The following is a 22,924-nucleotide window of genomic DNA, read 5'->3' on the forward strand; positions in this document are numbered from 1 at the left end:
GCTGAGGGAAAGCAATGGAAGGTGTTCTCTGGAAGGGTGAGTCAAGTGTCCAGCTGTTGGCCCTGCTGCGTGGGAAGTCCTTTTACCAGCTCATATGGGCTTGAGCCGGCTCCACGGCAATAACCTTCACTTATCAAGTTCACTGGAGAGTGACCGATAAGCCCAAGGCCGCCTGTGTGTTTGTCCCACTGGTTTCCAGGAAGGGATATTCCCTTCCCCCTGGGTCAGACCCATCACCATAGTCTAGTGTTGTGGAGGGCACAACAGTCAATACTTAAATGCTATTTCTGTCAAGTTGAGGGGGAAATTAAGGTAGATCTTGGGACAAATGCCAAAATCCTTGCCAAGGCCAGCAGTCCGTCTACTGTGATGACCAGCTACTTCCTTAGTCTTACCTTGAACTCATCCATTGTTCTCTCTCCTCCACCCACACTGGCCTTTAAATTTCACACAGTTGCCATGTAATCCCACCACCACAGGGCCTTTGCACATGCTGTCCTCTCTGAATGGAATTTTCTTTTGCCTCTCTATTCAGTTAACTTGCACTGTTGATGCCTCAATGACACCTTCCCTGTCCTCTGAGACAAAGTTACATCTCCCTCGTAGATGTTCTCAAAGTAACATGGACCTCTATTTCACAGAACTTTACCTGGTCACAATTTTTTTTTTTTTATTTGCCTGTGTGATTACTTGATGAACAAATGATAGTGATCTAATTCATTTTAGCTATTTTATTCATTTTTCTTTGGATTTAGCAGGCCACCACTGTTTATCTAGAATTGATGATTTCCCATCAGACTCAGTATATTGAGTTTGTGCAAACAAAATAATGTGTTTTCCCTTCTGAAACTACTTTAAAATCATTCAATACATATGTAATGAAATAACTCAAATCCATCTTCCCCGAAACATTTTCTTTGTAAAACTGGAATGTGTCCTACACATCTGCTCCTCTCACGTAGCTGAAAATGGGGTTTATTGGCCCCACAGAAGGGAGGGGGCTCAGCTAAGGTAAATGTAGAGGCAGCAGTCTAGTCCAAGGTTACGGCCAAGGGCTCTTCATCTTTGGAAGATACACCTATGAGCATTTCATGAAGTCATTAGCACAAATAAGTCCATTTGTTAACAGTACAGCACCATCCCACCAATAGATCCAAACCCAGATTCTATCCCTCAGCAAGCCTAGTTGATTCAGCCTCCAAAATATATCACTTCTCAGTCCACTTCTTTCATTTACCATTACTACCGTCCCAGTCCAAGCTACCATCACAATGACTCAAGGAGCGAATGAGCACTTTCGAGGAGAAGTCTAAATCTAAATGAGGACAGGGAGGTGGGAATGGCTTCACAAAACAGGGTATGTTTGGCTGGGGTTTTGCAGGATACATAGGAGTTTTCTGGGAGGCGGAATAATATTGCAAAGGCACAGAGTCATGAAAGGCCTTGGTAGAAACCACACCATAACTGGGCAAAATGGCACAGAGGCAGACTCAACCAGTTCCCACTGGTGTAGAAAGAAAGACACCTTACCTCGAATTTCTGCCGTAGTTCTTCATTCCCTTCACTTCCCTCTGGCGGCACGGGCACATTGAAGTACTCGCCTTCCTCCTGGCTCAGCAGCTTAAACCTAAAGGGAGACAAGGAGACATGACAAATTCCATGACTGTACTTGATATTATTTTGTTGATTAGGATAAGAAAAGGAAGACTGTAGACAGCTCTACCTTAAAAAACGTGTTGAGGGTTTTTTCTTTTGGGGAGCGTGTGTGTGTGTGTGTGTGTGTGTGTGTGTGTGTGTGTGTATGCATGCATGTTTGTACCCAGGCATGCTGTATTTTTGTCACTATTCCACAGATATCAGAAAAAATGAATGTACTGTGTTTATAAGATGCAAACTTCTGGCTGACTCTGCCTCTCTCTCCACACGCACATACTTCCTCCACCAAGTGCTTTCCCATTCTGAAAGAATGCTATGAAGATCTCCCATAGTTGATGGATTCTTATCACGTTCTCCCAGCATCCTGGCACTCACTCAGCAGCATTTGGATGACTACAGACTTGTCTCCATGATGCTGTTTCTCTGCAGATGCCTTCCTAAAGTGCCCTGTATTAACCTCTTGAGAAACGGCATCCCTCAGTGGGTAAGTACACAAGCCCCTGGTCAAAGTCTGCCTGGGTCGAAATCTCACCTCTGCCTTTGCCTCCCTGGGTCACTGGATAAGCAAGCTAGGCCCTCTAAGCCTCGATCTTTCTCATCTATGATTGGAACAGGGGCACCTGGGTGGCCCAGCCGGTTAAGCATCCAGCTCTTTATTTCAGCTCAGGTCATGACCTCACAGATTGTGAGTTCGAGCCCCGCATCGGGCTCTGCACTGACAGCGTGGAGCCTGCTTGGGATTCTCTCTCTCCACCCCTCCTCTCTCTGCCTCTCCCCAACTCGAGTTCTCTCCTCTCTCTTGAAATAAATAAACATTTAAAATAAATAAATAAATTGGAACAAAAGTCTTTTTCAGGGGCGCCTCGTTGGCACAGCTGCAAGAGCACGTGAGTCTTGATCTCAGGGTCATGAGTTTGAGCCCCATGTTAAGCACGGAGATTACTTAAAAAAAATCTTTTTCACAGGATTATTGTCAAGCTGAGATCCAGTGACTCATGTAAAATGATAAGCATAGTGCTTGGCATTTAGCAAGAGATAAAAGAAATCATCATCATTACTGATATTGACATTATCCTAATAAACAAGATGGCTTCAGTAGGCTTTTGACCACAAAGACCTTTCTGTCTACTCAAAGGGTAACACGAGAGTGAGGAAGGAGAAGGAACCTTCCAAAGATATTTGAGTCACTGGGGGGGGTGGGGAAACCACCTCACTCCCAAAGAAAGACTTCCTAACCCCAGTTCACAATTTTCATGATGACTTTTCCTCCACTCACAAACCTTCCTCAGCAGCTTCTAAAAATAGGAGGAGAGGTGATTCAAAGCAGAGGGGACTAGTTGAGCCTTTAGGCCTCCACGTTTAATATTCAATTACCTTCTTCCCAGTTTCCATTGAAATGACCAAAAGAAATGCAAACGTAGGAGAACAACTGTATCTTTGCTGGCAGTCAAGGGTGCCATCCACACAGCAGAGACGTCTAGGAATTCCCACAAATTAAAGTCATAGTAAGAGAACATGAAGCAGTGGTTGGCAAACATTATTGGCCTTTGTGAATTTTCCTAGTCTAGATATTATGGTCAACTTGATGTTTTTCATTATATCATCTCTTTTTTAAATGATAAATACACTTCAAGAAGGAAGCCAATGGGTTACAAGTAAAGGAACTATAGAAGAGTAAATGTATGCAAATCAAAGTTACACAAGTCCTAGCAGATGGCCTGGCTTATCAGAGGCTCTGAGCCTAATGCCTGGACCTCTTTGTTAACATGAGAGTTCAGCCAGCAGCAAGAGTTAAAGAATGTTAAGGGTACGGCAACAATGTTAAGGGACTCTCTCTTTGTGGTTAATCTGAAAGTCTGAAGGAGCGCTGGACAAAGAATTGCTTGGTCAGGGTGCAACTCAGTATTACCAATGCCCAACCATGAGCCATCCAAACCGTGTACAGTCTAAGCCACTTTGGAAACTACAGATCAAGCTGTGACCAGTCAATGGGACCTCTGACTGAACCCCACTAACAACCTGGGCCAGACCACAGGGACTGGATGACAGTCACCAATTCTGGTCCATAGTCAGGAAGCATGGGATGCATCAAAGTGCCCTGCTGTTTTCTGTAGACGGTGTGCTGTCACTATTGCCGCTGAACAAGGACGCTGTACCTGTAAGAAAAGGAAAGGAGGGATCCCTTCCAACTTGGAGTTGCACAAAACCAGCAGGGGAAAATGCCCCCCTCTAGAGCAGGAAGGCTGCCTATTGGGTAGCTGTCTCCAGCAGTGGATCTCTCAAAAATAGCCACAGGGAACAGGATCCCTGTTCTGACAAGGAAAAATTCCAAAAAATTCAAAAGACCCCTTTCTCCCTTCATCTGAATTTGAAAAATTAGAACTGAGAAACTCATCATTCCTGTGCTCATCAGTCTACAAGGATGGGCAGATATAAAAAAATAACTGCATATATGAAAAACTCATTCAAATAAAGAGAAACAATGAGAAATCAGGTAAGTACCTCCCATGAAACAGAACTATTGCCAAAAGAGAGAAAATTCTAAAAAATACCTGTTTTGTACTTTCAATGAGATTCAAGAGGCTAAGTCATCTCTGAAAAGGGAACCATGGGAGATTAGAAAAGGCTACTTTCAAAAGAAAAATATAATTACTAAATTTAAAAATCCACTGGAAACAATGAACACTAGGATGGATAATTCAGATAACAATTAGGAAATTAGAAGACAAACCTGAGAAATTTTTCTGGCAATTAAGGCTGATATTTATATATTGATTAGGGCTGAAGTGAATGCTTAATATACCATTAAGAAAAATTCAGGGCACGTGGGTGGCTCAGTCGGTTGAGCATCCAACTCTTGATTTTGGCTCAAGTCATGATCTCATAGTTTGTGAGATCGAGCCCCATGTCGGGCTCTGTGTTGACAGTGTGGGGCCTGCTTGAGATTCTTTCTCTCCCTCTCCCCCCCCCGACCCCACCCCACACTCACTCTCTCTCCCTCTCTGTCTTAAAAATAAATACATAAACTTAAAAAAAAGAAAAATACATCTCACCAAAATTAACATACAACATGAAAGGAAGGAATATCACAACATATATACCAAGAAACACATATCATGATCCATCTTATATAAAAAGTTCTTATAATTCAATAAGAAAATGAGAGGCAAAAATCAGGACACAGCCATTTGTAAATACAAACAAATGGCAATATATAAATGAAACTATTCAACATAATTAGTAACAAAGTATGTATGATAATGAGTATTATATAAATATGTATAATTAGTAACAAAATATGTATAATCCTTGCATTATATCTTTGAAATTTACAATACCAGGTGTTGACAAGTGTGGGTGAGATGAGAAGCATCACACAGCACTGGTGAGAATGTAAATCGAAAAAAATTGCAGAACGTTTGGCAAATGCTTTAATAATACATATGTTCTCAAAGCCATCAATTCCAGGATTAGAGATTCCTTAGGAAATAATGAAAGCTGTGCATAAAGGTTTTGCTGCAAGAATTTTTGCTGTAGAATTATTTACATAGGTAAGCATTACACATCTTATAATAAGGAAATAATTCTGTAAGTGGAGGCAGATCTGTAGAATGGACCACAGAAAATGATGTTGCCCAAGATGAGTGATTTATAGGGAGAAGTGTTCATTACACATGGTTAGGTGAAAAATGCAAAAGCTGCTAAACACTATGTACAATAAGATTTCATTTTTGCTTCATACACACATACATGAGCACAGACACATGCACAATCACATGCACACAATACAGACACACAGAAAAGAACCTCTTAATCAATAGTGATTATTCCTGGGCAGTGGGATTCTGGATAATATTTTTTTTCTCTTATATATTTTTCTAATAATTATTCAATTTATAATAACCACTAACACTTACTGAGTGCTTACTATTCAGCAGACACTGGGCACTTCACTGATATTAATTATTTTAGTATTATAGCACTCCTATGACATAATTACCACTATTATCTCCAAATGAGGAAAGGAGTCAGAGAGGCAAAGTAAGTTGCCCAAGAGTGCACAGTGAGGAAATGATGGAGCACAGATGTTAACCCAGGAAGTCTGATTCCAAAGCCTTTTTGTTTTGGGTTTGTTTTTTTTTTTTTTTCAAAAGAAAAATAATAAGCCAAATGACATTATTAGTAACACCAAAAGAAAGCTTAAAGAACATAATTTTAAGGTAACAGTGATATAATAGTTGTCTGAAGAAGGAGAAGAAGGAGAAGGAGAAGGAGAAGGAGAAGAAGGAGAAGAAGGAGAAGAAGGAGAAGAAGGAGAAGAAGAAGGTTGGACCCTGTGCTGACAGCTCAGAGCCTGGAGCCTGCTTCAGATTCTATCTGTCTCTCTCTCTGCCCCTGCCCCACTCACACTCTATGTCTCTCTCTCGAAAATAAACATTAAAATGTTCTTAAAAAGAAGAAGAAAAGGAAGAAGAAGAAGGAAAGAATGAAATAGGATGGAAAAAAACCCTCAGAATCAGAAACACCATGATGGAAATATGGCAATTATGACCATAAACATTAAAATGTTTCCCTATGGAAGGGAAGAAAGACTTTCAGATTCAGAGTTTGTTTTGTTTTGTTTTGTTTTTGTGTGTGTTTTGTTTTGTTTTATGTCCAAGAACACACCGCTTGCTATACCAAACCAAAGGACTCAGATTAAGCAGAAGAAAACGCACAGGGTCCATGAGGTAAGCTGTATTCACCACTCTGCAACCAAAGGTGGCAGGTTAAAAGGTAAATCAGATGTCCTCATTCCTTGGCTTCTCAACTTACTCCTGTGGGCAGAAGACAAAGTTCCTAAAAGGCCCCCATGGTATCTGCCGAGCATTCCCCCCGATCCTGCCAGTCCTTGTCCCCCACCACTACCCCGTTTTCAGATCCAGCTTCAGCCACATAGGTCACTTCTCTGCCCCTCAAGCCTGCTAGGGATGCTCCTGCCTCAGGGCCTTTGCACTTGCTGTTCTTGCCATCTGGGACAATCCCTTCCTAGACTTCCACATGTTCACTCCCTCACCCCCCCTTCAGGCCTTTGCCATATGTCACCTTTTCAGTGTGTCCTTTCCTGGGAACTGTATTAAATAAATCAGATTATCACCACTGCCTGGCATTCCCTATCCTTGTTTCTTGTTGACTTTTCTCTATAGCATTTGTCAGCCTCAAATGTGCTATTTTTTACTACTCATCTTTAAAAATTTTGTATATTGTTCTCCAGATAAAAAGAAAACTCTGTGAACACAAAGATTCTTGCCTGTTTGCTCACCAAACTCTCCTCAGTATATAGGTACTCGTGATGTATACCCACTGAAGAAATGTCAGCCACAAGGCAAAACCATGGGCAAAGAGTATCTATGGCAACAAACATAATTCAGTGTTGATAGAAGTCATTTTTGAAAATAAGTCTTGAAGAGTCATGTGGTCAGTGATGATGCCACACACATATAAGACCAAACCCATCAGATGAAATCAGATGTTTGAATAAATCATTACTGGGAGAACCTTAGAGAGCACAATACATTTTGGTCAGATGAAACAAATAAAAAAATAGGAAGGCATAAGAGATCTAGATATTATATTAAGATGGAATTAATAAACACTGAAATGCATGCCCTATGAGTAGTAAATATAATCTCTGTATTGAAATGTGAACATTTTTTTTTAAATTTTTTTTTTAACGTTTATTTATTTTTGAGACAGAGCATGAACAGGAGAGGGGCAGAGAGAGAGGGAGACACAGAATGTGAAACAGGCTCCAGGCTCTGAGCTGTCAGCACAGAGCCCGACGCGGGGCTCGAACTCACAGACCGTGAGATCATGACCTGAGCCAAAGTCGGACGCTTAACTGACTGAGACACCCAGTCACCCCGAAATGTGAACATTTAGCGACAATGAACTAAGCTAACCTAGAAAGAAAGAAAGGGGAAGGGTGGGGAGGGTACAGGCCATATTCTCTGACCATAAAGTACTGTACTGTCATTTGACATTATTAATGAAAAACAAAACAAAAAGCTAGCATCAGAGGTTTCCAAAATGCCTGAATAAAAGCACGCTTGAAAGGAAATTAAAAACACAAGTGCAGACCTTGAACAAGCAACAAAGGCTGGAACTCAACATATCACGAGTTGGAGGAAATCTTGATTCTCTCTAATGCTTGTTCTTTATTCTTGAAGAGCGGAGTCAGTTCAGAGAGGAAAAATAAATTAGCGCAACGTTCAACTGAAATTCAAAGGCAACGACCCAACAAACCCACAGAAAACAGGAACAGCGAAACGCAGAATTGATATGTAAATCCCAGAGCTCCCTCTTTGCAGAAAAATAAACCACAGCAAAACAGAGGAACCTCTGGAAAACAAGGGGAAGGAAAGGAGACAGGAGAAACAAATAAAATTTAGAAACAAAGCAGCGGATCTGACGACAGATGCGGGGCTGGTGGCAAAGTGGCAGATGAGGGGCCTGAGGCTGGCACACCACATCTGGGAGCTCTCACAGCTGCCGCTGCTGTGTATCTGTCACGTGGTTTTCAATCACCACGCAACAGAAGAGCGGGGAGAGCTCAGTCCCCGCCAGATGGGGAAACTGAGTCTCGGAGACCAGACATAACTCACCCAAGATCACATGGGGACAAGAATGCGAATTTCTGGAATTTGATCCATTTACAGCCAAGACACCAGCATAGATGTGTTGGCCCTGAATCTGAACAGGACTTTCATTTGCAAAAATCCCAAAGGAGATTTTATTTAGCAAAAGTTCCCTCCTCTAATTTCTTTTTTTTTTTTTTTAATTTTTTTTTTCAACATTTTTTATTTATTTTTGGGACAGAGAGAGACAGAGCATGAACGGGGGAGGGGCAGAGAGAGAGGGAGACACAGAATCGGAAACAGGCTCCAGGCTCCGAGCCATCAGCCCAGAGCCTGACGCGGGGCTCGAACTCATGGACCGCGAGATCGTGACCTGGCTGAAGTCGGACGCTTAACTGACTGCGCCACCCAGGCGCCCCTCCTCCTCTAATTTCGTCGGCTTCACGATTCTCCTAGAAGGGGCATGAGGGGGGCTGGAATGATCTCTGATGGATGGAATCGTAACTGCTGAGAAGGCTCTAGTGCAGAGAGGTGAAGAGATACACCTGAAGTCACAAAGCATCCATCCCCTTAGGAGACCCAGGGTCCAAACCCACCCATCTACCCTCTAAGCCTCTGCCAATCCCCGTCCCAGCAGGTGGAATGTGGTGTGCATGAGCTTAAGCCCTGGCATCGTAAAGACCTGGGCCCAAACTCAAGCGCATCACTTACAAGCTGTGTCCCTTCACACATTGCTCGACTACTCTGATCCCAGGAACGACAATGCACCCAGAACTGGCGGGACAGTTGAAGGATGATGAGGTGTACATGCGGGGATAGTTTGGACTTGGTCCTTCTGTCCTCCCTGTGCTCTGCTGTCTGTTTCCAGGGGGTCGCTGGGGGCAGGCATGGGACCAAGGAAGGAGTGGCACCTGTGGGAGAGAGCCCTGCCCTGTGGGCCTTAAGAACCATGAGAAGAGAGCAAGGAGAGGGTAAAAGCAGAGGGGCTCTGCCCCACCTTCTCCCTGAGCCCTGGACACAGACCTACGTGGAGGCCCAAACGTCACAGGAGCAGCAGGCCGGGGAAACAGGGAGAAACCAGACGGCACTCTGGGTCCCCGTGCAGGAGACAGAGATGATGCTCCAAAGCCAGGGAAAGGACCCGTCCTGCCTCAGCGGGCACAGGTTCAGGGACCAGGTAGGATCGGCCGCTTCGCGGCAGTGAAGCCCAGAAGGTACCATATGCAGGATGGTCCCCTTCTCCTCGCCACCAGGAGGTCGCAGAACCATGTAAGAAAGTCTGGGTGCATTATAGAAAATAAAGAAGCTATTATGGGTACCTGTGTATGACTTCAGGACATCTGGAAAGTGATCAGCACAGAGTCTGGCATCCAGTACGCGTCAATAAGTGGTAGCTATTGTTCTTGTAATTATTATTATATTCTCTCTCCTGTCTCACTTAGACCCCGTAGGGCTGTGCATCCTTTCTCTTTAACCTCTTTACTCCTGACTTAAAGAGAAAGGAACATGCAATCTGTCAGTAGTGACAATGGCAGCATGGGAAGTCAGATCAGCCACATGCTAAGAAAAATTACCCAAGTTTTTGTCATGAATGGAGGTTGTTACTTTGTCAAATGCTTTTTCTTTTTTTGCATCTATGATCCTGTGGGTTTTATCGTTTCTCTTGTCGATGTGATGCATCACACTGACTGATTTGCGAATACTGAACTACCCTGGCATCCCTGGGGTATATCCCCCTTGATTATTGTGAATGATTTTTTTAATGGATTATTGGATTTGGTTTGCAAGTATTTTGCTGAGGATTTCCGCACCTTCGTTAAACTTGGGAAAATGGCAAAAAGATGGCAGTGTGACCTTTCACTGTCACGTGGGAGTATTTTCTAATTAATTCTCCTTCCTCACTTCTACTTACTAGTTGTTACTATTTTTTTTAATTTTTTTTAACGTTTATTTTTGAGACAGAGACAGAGCATGAACAGGGGAGGGTCTGAGAAAGAGGGAGACACAGAATCCGAAGCAGGCTCCAGGCTCTGAGCCATTAGCCCAGAGCCCGACGTGGGGTTGGAACTCACGGACCGCGAGATCATGACCTGAGCCGAAGTCGGACACTTAACCAACTGAGCCACCCAGGCGCCCCAAGTGTTACTATTATTTAGTCTTGTTACTTATAAGCCACAGTCAAATAGGACCTAGATGGCCTCCCAACTCTGCAAAGATAGACACTAACTTCTAGAAGTTTTTTCCAGTCTGGAGCGCCTGGCTGGCTCAGTCAGATAAGCATGCCAACTCTTCATCTCTCTGGGTTGTGAGCACCTCGGTGGCTCAGTCGGCTAAGTGTTCAACTCTTGATTTGGGCTCGGGTCGTGATCTCAGTCTGTGAGATCAAGCCCCACATTGGGCTCTGTCCTGAGTCTGGAGCCTGCTTGGGATTCTCTCTTGCCCTCTCTCTGCCCCTCTGCAGCTCAAGTGCTCTCCCTCTCTCTCTCTCCCCCTCTACCCACCCCCCAAAATAAATAAATAAATAAATAGACCTAAAAAAATAAAACAAAATCTTAAAAATATATATAAAAAAGAAGTTCTTCCAGTCCGGTAGACGGATGCCCTCCGTGGTTGGGATTTCATTGCCCTGGTTACCAGCTAGTGTCACCGCTAATTTAACAACGTTATGTCAGCATTCCTGTGTCTCCTGGCATACCTGAATCAGCTTCTCAAACCTTCAGAATCAGCCATTCATCTTCCTGGCTTCCAATTTGTGAGCTAAGGAAAACTGTGACAAATGCTCATTATCTATTTTTTGAGAATTAATGTTGTTAACCATTTGTGAGCTGTGCTTGAACACACCTTATTACTACTATTCTTTTTAAAAAATTTTTTTTTACATTTATTTTATTATTGAGAGACAGAGTGAGACAGAGCATGAGCATGGGAGGGCAGAGAGAGGAGGAGACACAGAATCCGAAGCAGGCTCCAGGCCCTGAGCCGTCAGCACAGAGCCCAACGCGGGGCTCAAACCCACAAACTGTGAGATCATGACCTGAGCTGAAGTCGGATGCCCAACCGACTGAGCCACCCAGGCGCCCCTACTATTCTTACTTTTATACACACTTAGCTTCTGTCCTCCTTCACAATCAATAATAATTGATTATTAGTTATTCCTGACATTTCCTCTTCTCTTCCCTTCCAGAAGCTAAGCTCCATGAGGGCGTGTTTGTCTTATACCTGACGGATCTCTAGTGACCCAAATGGAATAGAGACTCAGTATCTATTTGGATAAAAGTCTACAATAAGGAGGACAGACAGGGAAGTTGTAAGGTGAACAATGGGAAGAGAGTGGAGTCCAGATGCTACATTCTCTTTCTTGCTACACCGGTTGGATTCTTATTTTCTTGCACTTGTAACTGAAAAAGCCCTGAATGAAGGCATTCAGAAAGGAGACCATTTGTCTTAAAGAGATAAGAGCATCCACTAACCCCTGCTTTGCCCAAAGCTATGGTGCCAGGTTAGACTATGTATTCTGACTCCTTTCCTCAGATGATAGAGAAACTGTTGCCCAGGGGGCTTACCCAGCCTCTTGCTGGGAATATGGGAGCAAGGATTTTTTTGCCACAAGAAGGGAACAAAAGAGACCATTACAGCCTCTTCCCAGCACATCTGTGGCCAGGCTTGGTAGGCGGGCCCAATGGAGTAGTATCTTCTTACGAAACCAGAATCTGACAGTGGATTGCAAATATCTTTAGGGTATATCGTGAGAGCCACTTTAGCACCCATGGGGCCAGCCAAGACATAGAACTGCGTCAAGTAGGATAGACAGAAAACAATAGAATAGTGAAGACTATAGCAAACAGAAAATCCGTGTCCTGTCTGGAGGGGGCATTAATGACTCACCTGTTCTCAACCATTGCCTTCTAGGCCCAGTCGTCCAGGTATTTCTGGTTTTGCAAGCCAGAAGTCCAGACTTCTATGGAAAGTGTTCTGATTTTGAAAATACTAGTGAGTGGTTTTTTTTTTTTTTTTAAGCACGAGGACCAAATAAAACATATATGTGAGGTAGGTCCAATCTACCAGCCATCACTCTGTGACTCTGCCTTCGTATTTCATTTTAGGAGGAAAAGGAAAACATACTTGTTCCCACGTTCGATGGACCAAGCTATATGGTAGCTTTCAAAGCAAAATCCTCCTTACCAGCCATCAACACCGGCTTTCTGTAGTTCGGAAATCCCAAATGACAAAGATCCCATGAAGTCGTTCCTGCTGGTCAGATCCCAATCCCAAATCTCTACAGACAGCCTTCTGTCTTTGTCCGATTCTTTCAGTTGGCTGCAAAGGGAAAGAAGAGAGAAGTCAGTGGAGGTCACAGTGATTTTGCAAGCAGATGAAATGTTTAAGAGGACAAGGCCCCCGAAGGTAGGAATTTTTAAAGAGTACAAGATATTGCAAGAAACGTATTCTGTTTCCAATCCCAGACAAGATCCCCAGGGAGGGAGAGGCTTTGCCAGTTTGCCAGGTTGTGGCTTAACCGAGCAGAGGACCTAGGCCAGCTCTGACAGAAACAGTTCTAGCTACTCCTGCTGCCTTATGTCTTAACAGGGCTCGTGGTGTTCAGGAAACCCTGCTGCCACAGTCACCCTAAGAAATGCGGATATCAATTATATAATTGCGCGAGTGTTTGCACACGCGTGAGTTTGCATGAGGCTGAGGACGTGTACAGAGGAAAAAGTCTCGTTGGTGCTGGTCAGGGCCAATGGTTCTGAGGCGCGTCCTTGAATGAGGCTGAGATGGGCCCCCAGTTTTTCCCTGAGAGAGGAGCGAGGGGATGGCGTTCCCCCAAGCAGTCATGCTTTGGGCCCACAGTCCCGGCGAGTCAGACTGTTGGAAGCCGAATCCCCCTCAACCCCATATCTTCTGGGGGGACTCTGGCCACATTCTTTAGCCTCCTCAAGCACCATTGGTTATTGGGGATGAAATTGCGAATGGAGTTAGATCATTGAATATCATGCTTTTTATAACCACGATATGTTCAATAAATATCGGTTCACGTAACTAACACTCGTGGGCCCAAATGCATCAAAGAGTGGCCCCAGGTTCTTGGAGCACTAGCCAGGGAAGACCCTCCATGGAAGCTAGCAGAGAACTCCCAGCAGGCTGCAGCCTCAGCACATGCATATCTACAAACTGAGTCCTAGAGGGGTTATCACCACACCCTATGGGTTATGTCCCGCTGTTCACAGAGACCACTTCTCCCACAACTTGCCTTCACCTAGCAACACATCACACTATTCTCTATCCCACCCACTCCCCACACCACAGACATTCTCAACTCTATTAAAAAAAATAAGTTCCAATTTTTACTTGGCTTGCAATGCAAAAATGCATATGGAGGGGGAGGAAGAGAAGGGAGGCGGGGGAGAAGGAGAGAGGGAAGGAGGGAAGGGAGGAATGAAATGGAAGCTAGGAGAGGCACTCCCCGATCTCAGGTGGCCCACCACCCGCGCTGGGCGTAATAATTTTAACTCACAATCTGAATGTCTCATTCCACTCGGGGTTGAGGGAGCATTTGATGGTTTTGGTCTTCTGCTTGCTCTCGCTCTTGGGGTCAGGAATCAGTTTCAGTTTCACATAAGGGTCTGACAAGCCATTGGGGTCCATAGGTACAAGGTTTTTAGCATCTCTTACTGGAAACAGAAAACGCAGTTTCAGCATTAATAGCCCCAAAATGTTTTTGCATCAACCAGTGAGGGTTGTAGAATGTCCGGAAGAGTCCTTAGCATCACACTTACTTACTGGGAGGTGTAACTTATCAACATCAATAGCTAAGAAGCATACAAAGTGAGATAAACTGGTAAGATGTGGCCTCTGCTGCATATTGGTTCCAAACTGATTTCTGACTTTCATACTGCTCTACCCACTGTGCCTCTGAGATTAGTTGTACGTTCTCTAAGCTTGCTTTCCACAAAGCCAACAAGAGAGATTGGCTTCTTTCATGGAGCATGTTTTCAAGGTTCATCCATGTTGTAACATGTTTCAGTACTTAATTCATGGCTGAAGATCATCCCCTTGTGTGGATAGATCAAATTTTGTTTATCCATTCATTGGTTGAACATTTAGATTGTTTCCACTTTTTGGCTATTGTGAGTAGTGAAGCTATGAACATCTGTGTACTCTGCCCTAAAAGGTCACAAGTTGTATGGTTGCATTTATATGAAATATCCAGAACAGGTAAATCCACAGATACAGAAAGCAGACCAGTGTCTGCCAGGAGCTGGTGGGTAGGGGGAATGGGAATTGACTATTTAATGGGTGAGGGGTTTCCTTTACTAGTGATAAAGCTTCTTGAAACTAGATACAGGTGATGGTTATACAGCCCCATGAATATACTAAATGCCACTGAACTATATGCTTTAAAATGGTTAATGTGGGACACCCGGGTGGCTCAGTTAGTTAAGCGTCTGACTCTTGATTTCAGCTCAGGTCACGGTCTCATAGTTCATGAGATCGAGCCCTGTATCAGGCTCTGCACTGATGGTGCAGAGCCTGCTTGGGATTCTCTCTCTCCCTCTTTTTCTCTCTCTGCCCCTCCCCTGCTCATGCTCACTTGCTCTCTCTCTCTCTCTCTCAAAATAAATAAATAAACTTTTAAAAAATGGTTAATGGTTAATTTTATGTTACATGAATTTTAACTGGATTCAAAAAGCAAAAGCTAAAAAGAGAAAGAGTTGCCCTCGAAACCAAGGTGCACCTGTCATCCCCAGACAGCCCAGAGAGAAGGCTGGAAAAATATCACAGCATTACAGGTAGACTTCACCCTCAATGAAGAACACCCTGAGAAAAGGAGGCTGTAAGACCAGCTTAAAGAAGAAAGGAATCAGAGGGTCAGTAGTGTAGACACAACTAGCGACAGGAAGGACGAGGTGGAGTAAGACATCAACTTACAGAAACAGGAAGAGGTTAGCTAGGAGTCAATTTGAAAGTCAGTAATGTAGGTAGCCAAGAGAAGGAGACAGGAAAATGGGAGTTGTGCAGATCTTAAGGATACAGTGCCAACCATCTGACTTATGATAGAAAAATCCAAAGTATTATATTAGCAGATTGAATCAAGCAATGTAACAGAAGGCTAATATAGAATGACTCCTACCAGGAATGCAAAGATGGTTCAATCTTAGAAAAATCTATTATTAAATTTTTTTTTCATTATATGTATAGGTCAAAGGAGCAAACCATAGGATCACTGCAATTAGCTAGAGATAGCAGGAAATTTTCTTCACATGATAAAGGCTATCTGCAATAATAGCTCCATAGTTAATGATAAATGCAGCCCCATTAAAGTCTGGAATGAGACAGACATTCATTACCACAGCTATTATTTGACATTTTTTCCTAAGTGTTCTGTAAGTGCAATAATACAATAGAAACAGAATATTGGAAAGTAAGGGATAGAGCACCCCCTCATCTCTTATCACCTTTGCTTCTACCCTATTCCAGTCACCTCCTCCCTGAAGTTTATCATCCCAGAAATTACACCACTTTCCCAGTCTGTTTCGTGTACCCTGCAATCCTATGCTCCTTCCTGTTTTTCCACTTTATTAACCCTAGTACTCCACTGCAACAAGTCTTATACCACCAGTCTCTTGAGCCAATATTATTTTTAATTTGTTTTAAGAGAGAGAGAGCAGTGGAAGAGAGAGAATCTTAAGCAAGCTCCATGCTCAGCAATGTTCATTCTCAGGTTGTTCAATCCCACAACCCTGGGATCAGGACTGAGCAGAAATCAAGTCAGACACTCAACCAGCTGAGCCACCCAGGTGCCCCTGAGCCAATATATACTTAGCCTAGTTTCTCCTCCCTATTCCCTCTTGCCTTTACTTAGTTCACCCCCAGCCTAGAGTTCATAGTGCATTATAATCACTCTCTTGGAAACACCCAAAACTCACTTGCTTGTGCCTCTTTCTTTCCATTTTATTTATCTGGAAACAAAAAACACAAACAAACAGAAAACCCAGCACTACTTAAATTCAAAGATCTTTCCTTTATTTTCCTACAACCAAGCCGCAGACCATTGCTGGTGTGAGTGGAGGTAATGACATCTGACTTGTCTAAGAGTATATCGCTAGTAATGGGTTAGGACCGAATAAATGAGATGGAAAGGAGGCTGGGAGGACTTCCGGGGGAGTGACAAAGGGCCCCAGGACACAAGCTGTAAGTTATTTTGCACGGATGCATTTCTGCACTCTAGCATATGGCCTTTGCTTCTACTTATCCACAGGCTGAATTCTCACTCCATCTCATCCTCATGCAGGTTGTACCTCATTCTTGCACCCAAGGCAAGAACTTTTCCTCTTTGACTTCGACTCAGTGAAGGTCAATAAGCAGGTTCCCACGAGGCATTAAGAATTCTGCTAGGCACTGGGGACATGGGGACACAGGGACAACATCGGATGTCGATCCTGTCCCCAAGGAATATAGAAAAACAAATGTATTCAAAGTATAGCTGATTGCTAACGAGTCGGTAGCCAGGTCACATAGTGTGGTGGAGACAGGCTACAGTATGTCAGGGTCTTGCCTAGAAGCTACTTTACATTTCAGAACCATTCGATCGGACGCAGAATATACACATTTAGCAAAAAACCTGGCACCCAAGGAATGGTCAATAAATGCCAGCTATTGTACTGCTATTTTAGTGTTATTATGCCTCATATTCAGTGTCTTCTCTTATTGTATTTGTCCATTTTCATTATGAAGACTTAACCATTTCCAAATGGACTGATATCAAACAGCACCACTTCTGGAGTTTTTTCTTTGCGAAAGATGCATCTGAGCTTTCCACGTGAACCTCTCCAGAGCGCTGCTCAAACCTTAGTGTGCAGAAGAGTCACCCACAGGGCTTGTGAGACACATATCCCCGAGACCCACCCCTACAGATGGATTCTGATTCAGTGAGTCTGGAGTGAGAGCTGCTCATTTGTTTTTCTAACACGTTCCCAGGTGATGCTGCTGCGGGTGGTCCATACAGCACACAGGAAGTAAAGCTTTTCTAGAGGATATAATTTCTTCAGATCCCCATGCATTTTCCCCATAGAAAATAATCTCCAACTGTTACTTCTTCTCATTTATGGAGCCTTCCAGGGAAAATAGCATACACCAGTTTCCAGGCTGGGATCTTGTAATGCCGCATCTATCACATAGGGAGCTGCATAAAAATCTGATCTGAGACGCCGTGAAGCGCCAGAAACTTGTCTGTCTGGTTGATTGGCAATATATATGCAAGTGCGAACAGCTCACTTCTCTTCTCTCCTCCAAGGCCGACACCCCTGTCCCTCACTCTCTGTTTCATGAACTGACACCAAAGGACCATTGCCAGAATGTTCTTCTATTGTAAGTTTACAACTTCACAGCTCTTTCCAGAACAAGTGTGTGCTGTATTCTTGAGCCAATCTCACAGTTAACAGTTGAAGAATGACCTCTCCTTGGGCATCTACTTCTGCCGAACCCAACATCTGTGATAGTGATATGACTATACCTCTTCCCCAGACCTTATAGATCCTTTCTTCCCCTTGCGTCCTTTTGGGTTGATCCTCTACTGAAGAGGTCAGAACTCTCTGTGGAAAAGAATGGAGTGGAACTGATTCTGGGGCTGTGGCATTCACATCTCAAGAGCCCTAACTACTAAAACCACCATATCATGAGCCGTTGACAGTAGCTGCGGGCTAACAGCCAGAGGCCTGTCCCTCCTGAAGCTTTTCAAAGTAGAGTCCTGTTTCCCAGCCACAGTGTATTGAGGAAGCAAATCTCTCTAGACCACACTTGGCGAGACTGACTTTGATTTTTCTTGATAAATGTTTCTTTACTATCTTTGTTGATATCCAGCCAGCCCAGATGGTACAAAATGCTTCACACAAAGCAGAAATAGCAACCTTCCCCCCTGGTGGAAGTTTGCTAAATGTACAGAAGAAAAGTGTCCTGATCCAGAGAACACTGCTCGTCTTGGACATGAAGCAGGTCGGCGGGGGGTGGGGGGTGGGGAGGGAAGGTCTGTCTGTTTCCATCAAAGGGTCTTCAGAGCAAAGGAGGCCTTCTGCATTCTGGTGGAAGCTACCTAAGACAGTGCTGAGTCCATAAAAAAACAGCACTACTGTTAACTATTTTCCTAAGAATTGTTCTTCAACCAAGAACTTTCCTACTCTTTCCCCTGACCCTCCCCCCACCCAAAATACAACTCTCTATTGGAAAAGTCTGAATAATTGTGCTGCTTTAAAGCCTCTATCTCACACTGTGGGAGATAAGCAGGAGCTTCTCTTCATCAACTCCTTTAAAAGGCACTTCCTTCAACATTATGAGTCCTCACTTGTCCTCCCTGTGTGCCCTCACAACAGTTCTTGAAAGTACTGCCCACTATGATGACAGCACAGAGGAGGAAATACTGAGTGCCCCTCCACAGGGGAAGCATAGATAATCCATAGCACAGTCATACTGCGGAATCCTGTGCACAGGTTAATAACATGAACTAACTATATGCGTTAACACGTTGAACGAAATGGCAAGGTGAAGAGACATGATCACAGTGTAAAGCTTCTTTTTTTTTTAAGAAAAACGTCTGCGCCCACCAGCGGTTCAGTTGTGGAAAGGTGGATCTCTGCTGTGAGTCACATAATAGCATTGGGTCAATGTTATATTTCCTGGTTTGGATAACAGTACCATATGCCCATGTAAGAGGATGCTTTCGTTCCCGGGAAATACACACTCGGATATTTAGGGCCAAGGGAACCATGACTCCAACTTAATCTCAGATGGTTCAGAAAAAAATATGTACATTGATAAAAAATATTTACTAGAATGATAAACCAAATGGGGCAAGATATAAACGACTGGTAAATCAGGTAAAGAGTATACAGCTGTTCCTTGTACTAGTCTCACAACTTTTCTGTCATTTTGAGATTATGGCAAAATAAAGGATTTGAAAGACAGGGCCCTCCAAATCTTCAAGGAAGAGGTACAACAAAGTACATTTTCTGATGAGCACCAGGTGATGTATGGAAGTGTTGAGTCACTATATCATATGCCAGAACCTAATAATATGACACTGTATGTTAGCTGACTGGAATTAAAATAAAAACTTAAAAAAAAACAAACAACCACGACCCAGCAATTGCACTACTAGGCACTTATCCACGGGATACAGGTGTGCTGTTTCGAAGGGACACATGCACCCCCATGTCTATAGCAGCACTATCAACAATAGCCAAAGTATGGAAAGAGCCCAAATGTCCATCGATGGATGAATGGATAAAGAAGATGTGGTGTATGTGTGTGTGTGTATATATATATATATATATATATATATATACACACACACACACACACACATATATATATATATATATATATATATATATATATATATATATATATGGAGTATGACTTGGCAATCAAAAAGAATGAAATCTTGCCATTTGCAACTACATGGATGGAACTGGAGGATATTATGCTAAGTGAAATTAGTCAGTCAGAGAAAGACAAAAATCATATGACTTCACTCCTATGAGGACTTTAAGACACAAAACAGATAAACACAAGTGAACGGAAGCAAAAATAATATAAAAACAGGGAGGGGGACAAAACAGAAGAGACTCATAAATATGGAGAACAAACTGAGGGTTACTGAAGGGGTTGTGGGAGGGGGGATGGGCTAAATGGGGAAGGGGCATTAAGGAATCTACTCCTGAAATCATTGTTGCACTCTATGCCAACTAATTTGGATGTACATTTTAAAAAATAAAAAATAAAATTAAAAAAAAAGACAAACAACAACAATAACAAATTTTCCACAAAGTCGTGTATGAATTTAAATATCTAGATAAGAACCTGGAAGGATATACCCAAAATTTACTTAATGTAATGATTATATGTGAGGAAGAGGGGAAAAAAACCTGGTTTGGGGGTTGTGGGCAAAACAGATTTCAGCCTTGTCTGTCACATTCTGAATTTATCACAAAGAGAAAGCATTTTGGTATTAATAGCATTTTTTAAACTAAATTAAAAAAAAAAAACACACACAACTCGGTTGTGCACTTCCGCCCTCCAAGAACCCACCGCTCCGGCCTTCAGAGACCCCGTCCTTGTTCCCCAAGACCACACAGCAATTTGGGTCGGCAGAGTGAGGCTCACAAACTCGTGGTTTGAATCACAGAACCTTTGGTGAACCATGCACAGACGCAGGATGACCTCACTGAGATCAGATGGACCCCCTCAGCACCTACCCCAGGAGGAATGGAGCAGAGAAACAAAACAGATAAAAAACAAAAACAAAAACAAAACAAATGCAGAGCCCATTTTTTGCTATCCTGCCCCACCCCTCTCCTATTCCAGTGACCCCCTGGTGGCTGACAGTTTACCTGGGCCTTTGGTTAACCCCAAATCCCTCCCCATTTCCCTGCCACACTGTCTCAAGTTGCAAGCTTCTTTGGCCTTTGCTCTAAAGTCTACCCCTGGATCTGTGTCCCTTTGATTCCCGTTCACTTACTACTTCCTCTAACCCCAAGGTTAGAGGCTGTTAGAGGCTGTGGCTTTTGTGAGCCTTGGATCCATCAGAATCCTCCTCCCATAGGTATCTTAACTGGCCATCCCCTGTGGCCTCATCTGATGGGTTCTAACTGGTAAGCAAGCAAACCTGGGGTCTTTGGGCAGCACACATGCAGCATCTAAGTCACCCCAAGTGCGTCGTGGCCAAGGGCTCCCGGAACAGCTGGCTTCCTGTCACTGCTGGCAGGGGCACAGTTATCACACATCTTATTATCTGTGTTGAGACAGACTTCCAGCTGGGACCGTCACAGTGTCTGTCTAGAAGAGAGCCTGTCAAGCCATGGCAAGTGAGATCAGGGTGGAGCATTATTGCCAATGAAATCAGGAACTAAATTAGCCATGCTCAGACTTTGGAGTCAGACACATCCAGGTTTGAATCCTGCCTCTGACATGACTCTCATTAACTGGGTGACCTTGGTTAAAAGGCTTCTCTGAGCCTTGGTTCCCGTGTCTCCAAAATGCTGGTAAAACCAAAGACAACTCAGCGGGCTGTTGGATAATAGCTAGGGCAACATTCATCCCAATTTGCCCAGGACAGCCTCAGTGTATACCTGTTGTCCCTTTACTCTCAAAGTGAACTCTACTTCGGACAATGGATTTGATGGTGACTGTAAATTCGGAGGACAGCAGTGTTAGGGCAGAATGTAGTGTACACGACAGAGGCTCAACAAATGTTGATTTCCCTTTCTCCTTGGGGAAAATTCAAATCAAATTATGTAACTATCAAATTATAATCAAATTATATCTCTGGCCTAGGAGAATATCCCTCCACTGCAATGTTCATACAAGTGAATCTGGAGGAGGTACTAAGAGAGCAACAGGTAATCTGAAACCAGACGTGACACATCTACTTGGAAGCTTCCTGTTATGACTTGCCTCTCCATTCCGATCCAGCCACCTGGAGCCTCACGTGGAATGTTTTGTCGATCTCATTGAACCCTCTGATACCTCAACTCTTTCCTTTGCTCTGCTCCATCTATGCACCGCTATGGTATGACTTCTTTTCTGACCTTGCCCATATAGAGAAACCTTCCAGTCACTCTGGCCAGGGACTTCCCCATTTTCACCACATCTAGTCTTTGCAACAGCATCCTCTCTGCATCCCTCGGACCATCCGTGACACACGGCGTAGAGAGTGTTCCTGGAAAAAGCATCCTACGTGGGGCTTGGTACCACCATACACGCACACTCCTCGTCTCCAACCACAACTTGGTCCTCCACACTTCCTGTCTGTCCTATGGGGTGTCCCTAATCAACTGTCTGTCCCATTCTCTGCAGAAACATTAGGAATTCCCATTTTTTTAATGTTTGTTTGTTTGTTTGTTTATTTATTTAATTATTTAATTATTTTTGAGAGAGAGAAAGAGTGAGAGAGAGAACACAAGTGGGGGAGGGACAGAGAGAGAGGAAGACACAGAATCTGAAGCAGGCTTTAGGCTCTGAGCAGCATAGAACCCAATGTGGGGCTTGAACTCATGAACTGTAAGATCATGACCTGAACTGAAGTTGGGCGCTCAACTAAGCCACCCAGGCGCCCCAGAGGAGTTCCCATTTTTAAGGCTCTCATCAGATTCCCATTCCTTCTCATTCACTTGATGATCTTCTGTTCCCTATGTTTGTGTCATGGATTTCTAGTTCCATTATGGAAATGTGGGCTGAGTAATTTGTGGGCATTGGTGGGGGGGCGGGATTTAATGAGGTTTCCCTTGAAAGTTAACATATCACCAACTTGTGCATACCAGAAGATTGTCTCATTAGAGGGTACAGGCTTCAAGATAGAAATAATTAGTAATGACTCTAATTATATTATTTAAAGTCACCTATATCCATATTTTTTTAACCTGTTTTATGTGTCAGAGCCTGGCAAAGTATGTTTAAAACCCTCTAACAAGAGGTATTTTTTTCTGTACATTTCTTTGTTCATTTCTATTGGTTTTTACTTTATGCATTTTGACCCTATGTTATCTGAGATTCATCACCACTTCTCAGTCTTAGAGTTTACCTTGCACAATTAAAATATGCTTTGTGTACAGTTTATTATTTGTCTTGAACCCTACTTTGAATACAGGTGCTTTTTT

The 22,924-nt window shown here is 43.4% G+C and overlaps 1 protein-coding gene across 3 annotated transcripts in view; it reads right to left on the reverse strand.

Moving 5' to 3' along the window:
• The window catches only part of PRKCB (protein kinase C beta), a 332,144-nt gene that overhangs the window by 93,693 nt on the left and 215,527 nt on the right, over positions 1 to 22,924 (reverse strand). For all 3 annotated transcript variants that reach the window (XM_058711142.1, XM_058711141.1, XM_058711143.1), the window contains 3 exons: positions 13,789 to 13,945; positions 12,456 to 12,590; positions 1,531 to 1,627 (listed from right to left, as the gene is read on the reverse strand). In XM_058711142.1, the coding sequence (XP_058567125.1) occupies positions 1,531 to 1,627; positions 12,456 to 12,590; positions 13,789 to 13,945 (389 nt within the window). The remainder of the gene's footprint in view (positions 1 to 1,530; positions 1,628 to 12,455; positions 12,591 to 13,788; positions 13,946 to 22,924) is intronic.

The sequence above is a fragment of the Neofelis nebulosa genome, chromosome 18 (genome assembly GCF_028018385.1).
Source record: "Neofelis nebulosa isolate mNeoNeb1 chromosome 18, mNeoNeb1.pri, whole genome shotgun sequence".
NCBI classification, from domain to species: Eukaryota; Metazoa; Chordata; class Mammalia; order Carnivora; family Felidae; genus Neofelis; species Neofelis nebulosa.